A 14,154-nucleotide genomic window follows, 5' to 3' on the forward strand; every position below is an offset into this window, starting at 1 on the left:
AATTATATTTACGGATGAGCTTCGACGAAACTAACTAAGACGAAGGTCGAATCTCGAGGAGTGCCCTAATCTTGTAAAATCTTTCCCTATGCCGTGACCACAGCAGCCATAACCTTACATAGCCTAAACAAACGATTGTTTAGTATCATTTAATGTCATGAGTCGTACCCGATAAAATTTTGTTGATTCTAAAATATAGTTGGGACCATGAGCACTTCGGATCTAGCAGAAATTAGTTAGCAAATCGCGCACACAAATGGCGCACAGCGTCCGGAAGCTCACTGAAAAGATAGACTTTTATTTTTCCTATTAATAATGTTGCATTCTTAACATATCCACCGTAGGACAAAGCTCCGTTGGATACATTTAAAAGCATATTTTCATCAATCATATTAACAACAGCGAGCTTATCGTAGAAGACTTTCGATTCAAGCAGCGATTAAACAAGCACACGAATTAAGTACACGACCGATTGCCGGCATACCTGAGGCTATGCTTGCCAGTCATGCTCTGAGAACCTATTTCTCTTTCTTTCACACACAGAGTAGGGCAAAAGTCATTTGACAGACATATATTGTCAATGTTATCGTAAATAATGTATGTATGTATATGGTAGTTGATTAGAAAGTTACTACTACAATTCATTTTCGGAAAAATTAATAAAAAGTATGCATCAAATTTTGAATGCTTTGTCTCGATGTTACGATTGTGAATGGATGAGAAGCTATGAGGTATACTCATTTCAATTAGGCAAGAACTACTCGTGAAATAAACAAAGGAATCTGACGTACATGGTATACTTTCACCCCTCTGTCATAGCACACAAATCAATAGATACTTCGCTATGTATATACCTAGCATAACCCTAGCGAGGCGAATTCATCGTTCAAATAGGATATTTTTCAACAACGTAGCATTTGTTGCAATATTTATTTATTCATTTACTTTATTATTTTCAGTATATACAGTAGTACGGTCATGTGCTAGGTTTGAGATAGAACAGCGCTGCGAACTGGACCGTTCCTTCTTTCCCTGTCCTGTATGATTATCGTTTTATTTAATTTCTCAATTATGTTTTCACACACACACACACACACACACGCACACACATTCGCACACACACACACACATAGAGACACACAGACACACACACACACACACATATATATAAAATTTTGTGAGCTTCTCACAGAGAAGTAGTGGTTGCAGGAAAACCAGCAGCTCGCAGTAAAACTAATCGTAGATAGCAGCTACGGTAAGAAAGACAGCGAAGTGCCTTCACCAAACTCGACTTCGCTGGCAGAAGAATTTGCTCTTTTCCCGTTTTTCTTCTTTCCAAGTGTTGGAAAACAGCAGCAGCATCGGCAATTCTTTGAAAAATTGTTTGCTGAGTGACAAGCAAATATGATTACAGCAGTTACTAGTGGCACTACTCAAGCCCCTTTTTATAACTCAATCCAGTTCTATTGTTTTTTTGTCCAGAAGAATGGAATGATTCCGATTAACGCTAGTGCGATAGCTTACCCAGCCTATAAAACCCAATTTGTACAATTTTGTAAGTTCGTGATGATAATATGTTCAGTCGCTTAGCGCTCTTGGGTGTTTCTGGACGCAACCCGAGCCAAAACAGGCGACTTCCCTGTGAAAATCGCCTTCTCGGCCAACCATCTTATTACCAATACGTTTTTTTTTGCTCATTACATTTGTCGGCATCTAATATCTTCTCTCGTCATATTTACAATGAATATTCACTCAACTTTTGCCGAGTTATGTTCGCCACGTAAGGCTTGACGTGGTTAGGTTGATGACCGACAATTTAGAGAACTTGGGGAACCTATGCGGTCTACTGGAAATGGCCTTTTTCACCCCAAGCTCTCGATCATAGCCGGTGTTCCTTGTTTTGTCGTTGTGGTTTTCTCTGGACCCTTGTTGTATAGCGTCGCTTGCTTTTCGTTTTTTTTTTGTTTATCCTGTCTAGGAAATGAGGTACTCCTGGCGATTTGGAGGGGCTACAGATTGTTTTCGCGGTCGCTACGCGCGTTCCTGAATAGCTTCCTTGAAGCCATTTTTATTCTAGCTCGTTTTACAATTGAAACCTGCGCGATGTAACAGTATCTGTTAACACTAACGGATTATCTTTTAGAGACACTTGTGTTTTGCTTTCTTTATGACTCAAGCAAATATTCCAAACGAAGCAAGCCATTCTGACGAAATCTGATGGAAGCGGGGGTGGTCAAAACCCCATGGCATTTCCATGTAAAGTCTATGTGCCTGCAGCATTTTTGCTGGATTTTTCAATTTCATATTATTCCCATGTTTGCGTATCTGTTTGCAGGAAGTCTCTTTATCACCTATGTGTTTGTCTGCATAGTGAGGAACGTACGTATAGTCTACGTTAAATAAAAGACATGCCGAATCTCATAGGTTATACAATTATGTGCTTTTTTCAATCCCTCAAACCCGTAATGGAATTACAAAACGATCGTCGACGTCATAATAATTAGCATTCTTCGCAAGCGGTGCGTTAGTTACTCCCTGGTTAATTTTCTGATTGGATAGCGCTGTCCTGTGTGTTCGCCTAAGATGTATGTTTTGTCCACACGAATAAATTTATACATAGGCAATAGTTACAAAAGCAAACACCAAATTATAAACAAGACTCAAGCAGCAAGTTCCATACACCGGGAGCGCTGATCACCATTGACAATCGAACTGGTAGATACGGCGCTCCGTCTTCAAATTCACACTTCTTCAAGACTCAAATGAAGTCACCAAACAACTCAATCAATTCCAAAAATACATATATATAAACTACAAGCATATATATATATATATATATATATATATATATATACTTGTAGTTTACTGCCAGTTTATCTCGCTATCTAAGTCAACATAATATTCACTCTGATCATATGCGTAGGCAGTTATAAACTCGAACCGTCGTCATTTTCGTGTAGCCATACGTTAGCTTCTTCAGAGCGTCGCTTCCATCAGGTCGTTGCTGCATCGCTTACAGTATATCGTCTTATGCAGTGATTAGAGTTCTGTTCACACATCGTTTCAGTTTTAGGGTTTTAGTATGCAAGGGAATGCATCATTAAACGTTGCCGGTTCACACGTGTAGCCTTTACACCCCGACGTAAGCTGTAAGTCAGTGTTTTTTTCGACCAATTTACTCTGTAACTGATTCTCATTAACCGCCTCAGTTATTACTACAATATTCTAGGATTTCGATCGGCCAGAGCTGTCTCGCCTTCATTTACAAATATCTTGTCAGTCTTCTTCTGCGTTTCACATTCATTCTGTTTCTTCCGTTATCCCAAAGGTAAATCTGGCTGTAGAGTTGTTTTCTATTTCTTTTTTAATCTGTCGCCCCACATAGGTGTGTTTGTATTCTGTTCCATCTTTCTGGCTACCTCTTAGATTTTTCAATTTCTACACGCCTTCTCCTTTAGCTTTCATAGTATCGTTGAACACTTCTCGTGGATTCCACTTTGACAGCTAACAGAAGAGTTGATCTTAATCTCTAAACCTCGGTATTCTAAGAACTTTACTCTGCTTACATTTTCGAGAGTCGAACGGATTGACGTAAGACTTAGTGTTATAGGTCACTATGACGTTGTGACGTTTCGTCATCTTCATCACCGTCTACGCCGTTTGTGCATATTACCAGCTGTTCCGAACTACTGTCACCATCAGGGTGTCGCGGCGGGGCAGGCATTCGTCGTCTAACGCCCTTTCTTGACGCCGCTCTAGTTCCTCGTGGACCTTCAGCAACGCCGTCTAGACTGTCCTCGGCCTGATCATCGACATTCGCCTCTTGGCATTCTGCCGTACGCTTAACACCCCGCCGGCTCGCTCTCGTCCGCGGTGGACTCGCGATATCACCATCAACGTTTTTGTCGTCTTCCTCCAGAACAAGTTCATCATCCTGATCCATATCATCGTCGATATGATCTTCACCCTGACGGCCATTCACTCCTGCAGATCCTGTCGGCGACGAAGTGTCGCCGTTCGTTGGCGACTGCGGGCCGTGGCTGCCGGCGCGATTTTGTACTACCGGGCTACGCCTTTCCCTCTCGCCACTGCGTAAGCTACTGCTCTCGCACCCCGACGGTGAGCGAGGTGTCTTTTCGACCCGACCGGACTCACCAAACGTTTCGAGATTACCACTGCTGTTGTTGCTATTCCGGCTGTTCCCGTCATCGCTGCTGTTCCCATTGTGATTATTGTTATTATTGTTGCTGCTACTGTTCGTCGTCGTTGATCGAAGGCCGCCGCCAACTCCGGAGCCTATTCTATCCTTTCGGCCTTCGTGAGCATTTTGCTGCGATTCTGCAGCATCGTGGCCACTGATGCCTTGAGGCAATAGCGAGTTGTCATCTGAACCAAGGCCAGCCTGCAAGATAGAGCAACTGATTTTTTAATGTACCATCAAAGATACCAATCTAGTCTAAAGACTAAATGACCGTTCAAAGAAAATAACATCAATAAAAATTATCACTACAAACAGCTGATAACAGACGCTTTCACCCACAGAGCGAAACGCATGGTATTTTTTGTCAATCTTATCAAGCCACATGTAGTCTCTGCAGATAAATTGATCCGTGCGTAAAACGGCAGGTTTATTATCAGATGATGCACACTGGTCGTCTTTGTCCATGCAGAAAAAAATTATTGTTTTCTTAAGTGATCGTACCCCATTATTTCTTGAGGAATGGTCTAACTGAAACTTACTAGAGGAGTTGAATATAAATGGCCTTCTCTACTACTACTGCCAGTTAAAATTTCACTGTCAGCGAAATGTGGAAATGTTAGCCGACGTTTGATGATGCCAAATATATAAACAACACTAGCACGAACCTTAACACTATAGAGCAGCGATTGCAATACTTAATACTACGATAACTATTAAGCGATAAAAATTTACCTTCGGACTACTTGGTGATTCAACATCTCCTGTATGGCTTCTCGCGGGACTTTTATGTCCTTTTATTGGCTCAGATGGCATTCCTTGTAAGCGCGCAATCGTTTCCTTAGCTTCCCGCAACTCTTGTTGCAGGAAATAAATTGTGCTTTGCATACCCTCAACCTGCCGGAACCAAAATTGAGATAAAAGTAGACGTTACGGGAAAACATTAAAAAAGTTAATCACGCAGGCTCAAAAAAATATTTACGTTCTAAAACCTGTATTGTCCGCAGCTCTCCGACAAAATCACCATAAATACGCATCAACTTTCTTTAAATTTAGTTATAAAATAACATTGGAGGTTATTGAGTATTGACCATAGACATTTTGTTTCTGTTTTGTAAGGATTGTACCTCTTCGTCCAACTCGAGAAGAAATTCGTCTTGGTCGTGTTGGCTGTTCTTCATTTCGAGCGCAAAGCTTCGCTGCAGAGCGAGGTCTCCTTCGAGCTTCGCTAACCGCCCCGAGGCGACCATTCTCCCCAGTTCTTCATTTTCTTGATAAAGTAACCGGCATTTTGCCATGAGCCGCTTCCCCGTGTTCGAATCAGGAGTGAACTTCCAAGCGGATAATTCATTTTGTGTTTCGTCTAGCTTTGCCTTTGTCTGGTCAAGTTCCTGACGCATCTTCTCGAACAGCATATTGACTGCAGGATCTAAAAGAGTTGCTCGAAGTTGGCCGCTGTTCTGTGGAATTTGTCTAGCTCGCAGCGATTCAACTTCAGATTGCAGTTCCTGTGTTACCGTCAAAACCAAGACAATCACAAGATATATAAACGTAAGTGATTACCGGTTGATAAAATGCTGCAGAACATTCTATATTTAATTCAATAATACTATTTAAATAAAAAGTAGGTATCGAAAGAAAGTCTACCTAGAAACTCGGTCATCTTCCCATTACTTCATGCAATGTTCAGGGCGACTTGACTCATCCATCTTCGCTTCTCACAACACTAAACAACAAATACTGATGAAGTGCCCATCCTATGCGTTACCTGTAATTGTTGTTCCTTTATTGTAAGCTTCATCACGAGCTGGTTTTCCCGACGAGTCACTTCAAGTAGTTGATTCTTGATTCGTTGACGTTCTTCTGCAGCACTACTTGTTGCTGACGACGACTCTAAGTAACGAATATATTCCTCGCATTCAGCGTACCGCAATAAAAGGGTCTCTCGGCCAACTGTCTCCAATTCAGTTTTACTCAGGCGCGTCTAAAACAAACAGCAAAGGAAACAAATAAATGATCGAATAAGCAGTGAAAAAACCGCCTTTATTTTTTTAAGTAAAATTTTGCAACGAGCTTCCTGATGCCTTGTAACTTAACGGAGATTGGTTTAACTTACCTTTCGACATTGCAAATCACTATGTACAAATGATTAGGGTACTCAATTTCTTTAATCTTCAGCATTTTGTCTAACGTGCCACCGCATCCTACAAAACCCAGCCCCGCGTATAATAGTATCAGCTCCGAGTGCACTTTTCGCTCTGATTTGATAATAAATAAATAATATTATAACTTACTGGTTTTGGTGGCGGAGGTGGTGGTGACTCGGTCCGGCCGACCATCTTGCCCGCGCTGACAATACGATGAAATTCAAAAAAACACAAGAAACTTTTAGTCAGTTTCCTTCCATAGTGCCTGCACCTACCGCCAATTAACATGTATTCATTTTGATTTGTTCGTGAAGTTGAATAAAAACGTGTTATTTCGTTATATTTAACAGAAAACATTATACACAAATATAGTTGATCACAATAGTATACACCGCTCGACGTTAGAAGCCGTAATATTCATATTCAAAGATTAGCCTAGGTCGGAAGACGAAGCTATGCTACCTAAAGGCTATCGTATTGAAACAGCTTGTAGACAGCATCGTTAACAAAATCATTTCACTTTTGCTTTCATATTCGACAGTTCATAAAAAAAAATGATGACACTTTTTTAGCGTCGCATTTTATACACAGTATTACTTATTGGAAAAATTATGCTTAACACCATCCTTACCTAAAAATGCAGCTATTATTAAGAGCACTTCTTTTGAATTAAACTAGCTTCCTCGTTTAAAACAGAATAGTTGTTTTATATTCATCAAGTTGTTGTATGCATGTGGCCCTATGTAGGCCCTAACGTATCAAAACTACTACATAGCACAAATTGAACCAAGTTGTGGACGATCATAATGACGAGCATATATTCGCGATTCATATATAAGATATCATAGCACTCCAGTGTCGTTTTGTAGAAGCGTACTGACAATATTTATTGAGTACATAGCGACTATAATAATATTGCAATATTCTGAAGAAAATAGCATGGTTTTATTCTATGCGAATGTAATGAATATTTCCTATAGATGCCACGATAAACACAATACATGTTTATTTTCAGTTCAGGAAGAGAAATAAATTCGGCAAATCATTCATTCACGGTTACGTTCGATCTGATAGTGTAATAAAAGAACTAATTAGCCGTTCTTTTTAAATTTCGTCAATGAGTGATAAAAACTAATCAGATGCTGTTTACCAGCGTTTCTTGTGCGTTCACTTTTCGGTTGAAGTACTTAGGTTTATGATACCTCAACAAAGGCTTCGTTAAATATAGCGCAAGTTTTACATGCGCATACATAATATACTATTACAACCTAACTACGCATACTCAGCGAATATATAGCAGGGCTGATATACGTAGTAGACTCTTTGTACAAGACGCACAATTGAGAAACTCTCTGAAGGCCTCTGCTAAGAACGGTATAGTGCTCCTTAATTCATATTCAAATTTTTGTACGAATCTCTGTAATAAAGAACCGACAGATTGGCAACTTCGGTAATCAATAACAAGTTTACTAAATGCAAACAACCACCATTAACCTTTCGTAACCCTTCAATGTTGAAATTAATTTAACAGGGAATAATGGAAAAGTAAAGCATTGTAAATAGCGTCCCTTGCGATCGGCGAAAAAGCTAAATGATCGATATGCCGGAAGCGTGTGTTGCGATGCGATGTGGTACTCTCTGTACAGAATCACTAACCTTAAAACCCAACCAAAGCATATTATTTGATATATAATTTTCTCGCGAATGACAAAACATTTCAAACCATATGGATAAACTTTGGGTGTCTTGTACCATTCGAAAACGTCTTAAAGGAATGTGTTTTAAGCAATATTTAAACCAAAACAATTATGACCCGCCAGAACGACAGTCTAATCGAAAAACTATGGTACGAAAAGCCGTACTTTGCAGTGTGGATATTTTGCTGTGCACCAATCAGCCGATAGTTCGCACAGGACACAAGGAAACATTTGGTCGTTTTTGTCGCGGGTATCAACATCATATTCATCATTATAGCACTGAAACTACTGCCATCGTACACACTGAATGGCAAAGATTAAGTACGTCAAAGTTAATTAACGCTAAAAGCAGCAGGCGAACAATGTATCGGATTATTTTAGGCTAAAAGGAATAATGCTTTTAACATATGGCTAATGCGCTCCCTATTGATTTCATACGATCGAAATTTGTAATGTAGCACCAAACAGTTGGCTAAAAGTGTGTATCAGCGTCTATTTTTTTTTTATTAACAGCTCACAATTGTAAAATCATGAATAGACAGATATTTTTATCTGTCTGTGTTATTGCAAGGTACACGACTGCACTAATGATGCTTCGAATGCTAACCACCGGAAACAAATTACCGAACGTCCAAAAAACGTTTATACGTGATGAAAATCGTAGTTTTATGTAAAGCTCCACTCAGTTATGGGAGCCAAACACAAGCGCTATGATTCAATTGACTGAAAGTATACAACATTTGCAAATATATCGTTGCACTCCCCGAGAGGTTGCTTGAAGCACAGCATTGAAATCTAATTTTCAACCGAATTTCTTGACGACACGTTAGATATTCATCAAGCTTGACCTTGAGCATGTTCGTTAGTAGATTAAGTATGCCCTTGGCTCTGCTCGATTGTCAGATGCTTCTATTGAAAATCGAAACCACAGGTGACAGAAATCATTCGATCCAATGAACGAAATATCGAAATAGGTTGGATTATAATGCATCATCTGGGTTGTAGCATACATAATACAACTGTGACGGCTGCTTCTAGCAATAAAAAAAAAATGGTAAAAAAAGTTTTTAGGCGTCACAAACACAGCTAATACCTGTTTCAACCTGTGACTATTTCCAACAACCAAGCACATCCATTGCCCCGGGTTATTCCATCTGCGAACCTCGAGCTTCTGTTTGGCTCGTCGAAAAATAAATGCTGGCCATGCCCGCATCGTCGTTACATAGACAGTTCTTGGCAACGTCCATGCGTGTACCGATAATCCAAATAACATGTTTACACAGACGGCTATGATCTTTCATTTATTTTGCGCAATTAATGCGCACGACAAGCAGCAATCTTTGGAGCTGACCGCAGTAACGAACCAGTCATCAGTTAAAAGTTGGTTTTCATTAACTGTAGGGAGACCTCTCAAAACACGTCCATAAATTCACGTATTAGCACAAATCGGCAAATAAACAATGCATACCACTACCACTTTGACTAGACGTATACCTAGGTGTCGTGCAGGTTGAACTAGCGTAAATCCAACGCAAAAGGTTCCAGAACTGTTGATATAATTCACTTTGACAAGTTGCTACCGTTACAAAAAGTGTTCAACAACATGCCTGAGAAGTTTGTTAACGAGTAGTTTACTAGATTTGGTGGCATGCCTAGTAGTTTGCACGTTAAAGTCATGTACATAAGTCTATTTTTTTTACGATAAAGTTCTCTTAGTTTCAAGACTTAGCCCATTATATGATGTATAGAGACAAATGTCTTGTTGCCATCAAATAGCTATGGTAACCGTTTCAAACACTTCAGCGTAGAACAGCCCCTACAAGAGCGAACAGGGTCTATCAGAATGGTAAGCAACATTTCATTTCTCTCGGGCGTTGTTCCCGGCACTCTACCGGCTAGCTGAGCGTCACGCTATCACGGGACTGCTGTCTTCGTACCTTCGTCCTATTGAGGCGTTAATCGCCCTTGCGTTGGCTAGTGATTTTTCCGTCTGCCGCAGCAAAACGGAATTGCCACGCACCTTTTCAACGCATTTAGTAGAGATTCAATAAGTATTAAAGTGTAAAGTTATAACACAACTGGCGGTTATATCATTTATGATTATATAAAACACGCCAGGTAATTTTACGCTTAATTAGAAACTATCTACGCGTTTTAGTCAACTCTAAATGGTGACAAATAAAACGCAATAAAAGCGGTGTGGAGCATTATTAATACACATTGTAAAGTAAAATTTATTTAACATTGAGCGAAGATAACTACGTAATGCTAATATCAATGAAGTCGTTTTCGTTTCGATTTTCAACTGATGAACATTCCTAATTGAATGCCCCACAAAGGTTGAGAGGCTCAGTTTCAGATGCAAAATTAACCTGAAATTCCGCTTGATTTCTTCGATTTCAACATATTACGAGTTAACATTATTACGAGTAGTTTACTAGATTTGGCAGTACGCTTAGTAGGATGCATGGCGAAGCCACACACACGTATCTTGCTTTAAGATTTTCTTAGGACAGAACTAAAAGCCATGAAGGTTTTGGGTAAACTTGTTGCTGTTCCAACAATATTCTAAAGCTATTTTGCTTATGAAAGGCGTCAAGTTGCCCTGCAATCTGACATGCGTTACATGATAAGCACACACCACGAACTCCCAAATTCCTATAGAATTCCAAACTCTTATAAAAATCCAAAAAATAACTAAGACCCTTTTCATAATGGTTTTATAGGAAAAAAGGAAAACACGTCCCGAGGATACCTAAATGACAAATTTGCCTCTACATATGCTATAAACAACGTAGTCATGGACGACAAACTCAGCAAATTCATCTGCATAATAGGTACACGAATCCAAAGCAGCTTACTTTCAGCTCTCCAAGATTAATAGTTTCGTTCTTGTGTTTACTAAATAACTGCCCTTCAGTCAACTACATGATGACCTAACTAACTGATTATTTCAATACTCACACAAGGAATTAGGTAATTAGACTTTTCGAAGCACTAAGTAGACAATAATCAGTATTCTTCAAATCATTGCCAGGTTTTCTTTAGGATGGAAGAACGTAATCAAGCCAGCAAGTTGAAAAAATGGGGCTGCATAATGCTCGAAAGGTTTTCGATGCTTAGAAGGCTTATTCATTCGTCTTCGTATGGCACGTAATTAGCTTAATCGTGTAGACAGCATTGTCTTATAAAGTTTACTACCACTTACAAACTAGAAACTACCTGACTTGATTAATAAATCCACAAGTATTGCGTAGTGACTATTTCGGTCCATATACGTTGTTATTAGGAATTCAAACTAGAGACTTTATGGTTCCAGGTCAGTACTACTATTTCTACATCAGTCTGCAAGAAAATATGTGGTCAAAAACCCGTCTCCATCTGCATCGTTTGCCGAGACAGTCACGCGTATATTCTGCTATATGTGCATTGTTTATCCCTCTATGATAGCTATGTGCGCTATCATATCTATATTTTAAAGTCTTGTTTCGCATAAGGTTTCATTAAACTTTACAAAAAATGGCGAATATATATTTATTTGAAATCGAAGGAGGAGCGCTATATGGTGGACCGAAAATATTCAACCGCCATATTAGAATGTTATTATACTTCATAAAAATGCCGGTAATAAAATGGATTTCATCGAAGAAATACAGCTTTGAATATACGATAATCATCGTCATAAATTCATTCGTCTGTTTATAGAAGATATCTATATATTCGTGATTCATTGAACCTGAAAGGGCAGTCATATTCTTTCAATCGTACGAAGCGACAACTACCTACAACCTCACTTCGCGCGTGGCAGCATCAAAAAGCCCGTAATTTAAAAAAAGGTATTTCTAAATAGTGTTCCGTCCCAGGTACTTGCCTAAGCTCTAAAGAAAAGATGATTACGAATAGAAAAGGTGCTTAATTGCTGCTATGACTAATGTTGAACCGAGCAAAAATGGCTGTTACTGTAGAGAACAAATTTCGGTTAGTTTTCGGACGTTTTTAAGTGAAATGAAAATTGTTGCTATCCTCCTATTTTAGCAACTAATTTGAATCGATATTGAGCTAATTGTGTGCACAGTTAGGACCATCGCGGTCAGCTGCAGTTTTGTTGACGTTGTTTCGGCGACCTGCTGGTGTGTTGTGTCATAGCATGTTTGCTATTGTTGTTGCTGTATATGTTGTTGCTATTGTAATCGTACAGTTACCGGAGTAGAGTAGTGGACTTGCTGCTGGCTGGTCCGTCCGCTGTAGTTTCAGCGGCCGAGGGCACAGTCAGAGTATATAGAGTTACATAAACGGTTACTGAGAGAGAGCGAGAGACGGGCTAAAAAAACCGGGCAGGCGGGCGAACAGGCAGGCAGGCAGGCGGGCGGTCTACACACCACTACGCGCGTCGCACTACATACGGAGTCGGGTGGTTAGATCGTTGGGATGGTTGAGGGCGTTTTTTATGACTATTACCCACTTCAACGCCGGCTCACCATAGCGTTCCACCGGCAGCTCCCCAACCTTTTTTGCCTGTACCAGTGAGTGTTCACAGCTGCTGCCGAGGCAGCTAAACCACTGCCATGGCTGGACGATGGCTATCTTAGCGTTTGTGTCTTTCTTTCAAAACCCGTTGTCATTCACTATATAGAATACCGTCATGGCTTGCCAACCAGCTGCAACAACCGTTTACCCATCGGCTATGCGAAGTCAACAGTTTCAATGCTGTTTGTGAGCAACCTGTGTCAACATCAATCGATCGTTCTTAATCTGGTCGTTTTTTGTTCATTGAGTGTATGATTATTGTTCAATTGTCATTATCATTAGTCATCTCAATGAACGTCAGGCTCCGTACGCGAAGAGTCAGTCGAGCATTGTAGTTTGACAGTATCAAACAGTAGCGGTACTTTGTAAGCATAGTAGACGAACAACAGTGACAGATTATAGTTCAGTGTTCGGAATAACATCTGCCGCTCCTCCCGGCCATGATCATACTCAACAACAACAACAAGTCAACGGAGTTGGTATTTTGTTTAGTACTCGCAGGTGCAGGTAACAACGTCAATTGGGTGTTCGTAGGACGAGAGGGAGCAACTGCAGCAGAACTAGTGGTAGTACAGGTAGTTCGGATTAGCACCGACGCGCGGCCAGACGTCCGTGACACCAGCTGCAACGCCGCGGCTAGTGTGCTTCGCTGCCGCATCGGGCTCCGTAACATCAACATCAATGGCAGTAGTAACAAGAACAGTAACTAACTCTCAACGTAACGTAACCCAGCCGACAACGCGTATCGTCGCTCTGGCCAACTGGCGTGGTCCGGTGGACGCCACGGAAGCTCTGGCCGGTAGCGGCAGGGACCCCTTTAGGCCTAGCACGAATACAGTAGAAGGGGCCGGTGACGATCCGACCCAGACACCACTAACGCGGGGCGCTCACCTACAATTGTGTCCAGCTTTCGCTGCGGACAACAAGCTATTGACGGCTAGTCCCCGTTGTTCGTCACCCGCTACACGTCGGTAGCGTCCTCGTTATAATCAGTCTGAAAAACGGTTTAATGTAACTTCGTTCATAGCTGTTTCGCTTTTCGCCTCTCTTTCTCTCCCGCGCTCGCCAGTCAAGTCACCTGAGGGGGGCTCCTGTTATCCTCGAGAATTCGGCGGAGTTCGCACTGCACACCAACGCAACACGAACGCAACGAAACACGACAGCCACACGATTCTCCGTCGCTTTCTCTGCTTTCCGCGGGGCTTCGCTTCGATCTACTTCAATACACCAGTAGCACAAGCATCACGACTACCACCACTTCGCTATAGATGAGACGTGATGATGGTAGTACGACGGGCTCGACGTCGCACCCACGAAACGAAACCCAGAACTACTTCAAGCAGCGTATAGAAGTAGTCCTACGAGTGGGACTCATCGAGCATAACATGCAGACGAAATGTAGACGGCCTTAGGTCAGGCGATAGGGGCAGCTGCAGCTAATACGGGAAGGCGCGGCATCGCCGGCGGCAGCGGCAGCACAAGCAGAGGCAACTATTCTACGCTGCTACACTGGTGGCGAAGAGCCGAATTCAACAGCCGCTGCAGCAGTGATTAGCGGTCACTGCGCCAGCGCCGCTGCAGGGCT

At 41.2% G+C, this 14,154-nt stretch overlaps 1 protein-coding gene across 3 annotated transcripts; it reads right to left on the reverse strand.

The window, feature by feature from the left end:
• Nucleotides 1-891: 891 nt before the first annotated feature.
• Nucleotides 892-13,782, reverse strand: LOC111270730 (uncharacterized). 3 transcript variants are annotated; one of them, XM_022851112.2, is made up of 6 exons: nucleotides 13,648-13,782; nucleotides 6,493-6,547; nucleotides 5,967-6,182; nucleotides 5,326-5,706; nucleotides 4,934-5,095; nucleotides 892-4,402 (listed from the first exon to the last, which is right to left on the reverse strand). In XM_022851112.2, the coding sequence occupies exons 2-6, from the start codon at nucleotides 6,535-6,537 to the stop codon at nucleotides 3,605-3,607; spliced, it is 1,602 nt and encodes a 533-aa protein (XP_022706847.1). In that variant the 5' UTR covers nucleotides 6,538-6,547; nucleotides 13,648-13,782; the 3' UTR covers nucleotides 892-3,604. The 3 variants fall into 3 exon arrangements, with proteins under 3 accessions (XP_022706847.1, XP_086828725.1, XP_022706845.1); XM_086972599.1 differs by lacking the exon at nucleotides 13,648-13,782 and adding an exon at nucleotides 13,461-13,579; XM_022851110.2 differs by lacking the exon at nucleotides 13,648-13,782 and adding an exon at nucleotides 12,245-12,373.
• Between the last annotated feature and the right edge of the window lie 372 nt (nucleotides 13,783-14,154).

The sequence above is a fragment of the Varroa jacobsoni genome, unplaced genomic scaffold (assembly GCF_002532875.2).
Source record: "Varroa jacobsoni isolate VJ856 unplaced genomic scaffold, vjacob_1.0 contig00068, whole genome shotgun sequence".
Lineage (NCBI taxonomy): Eukaryota > Metazoa > Arthropoda > Arachnida > Mesostigmata > Varroidae > Varroa > Varroa jacobsoni.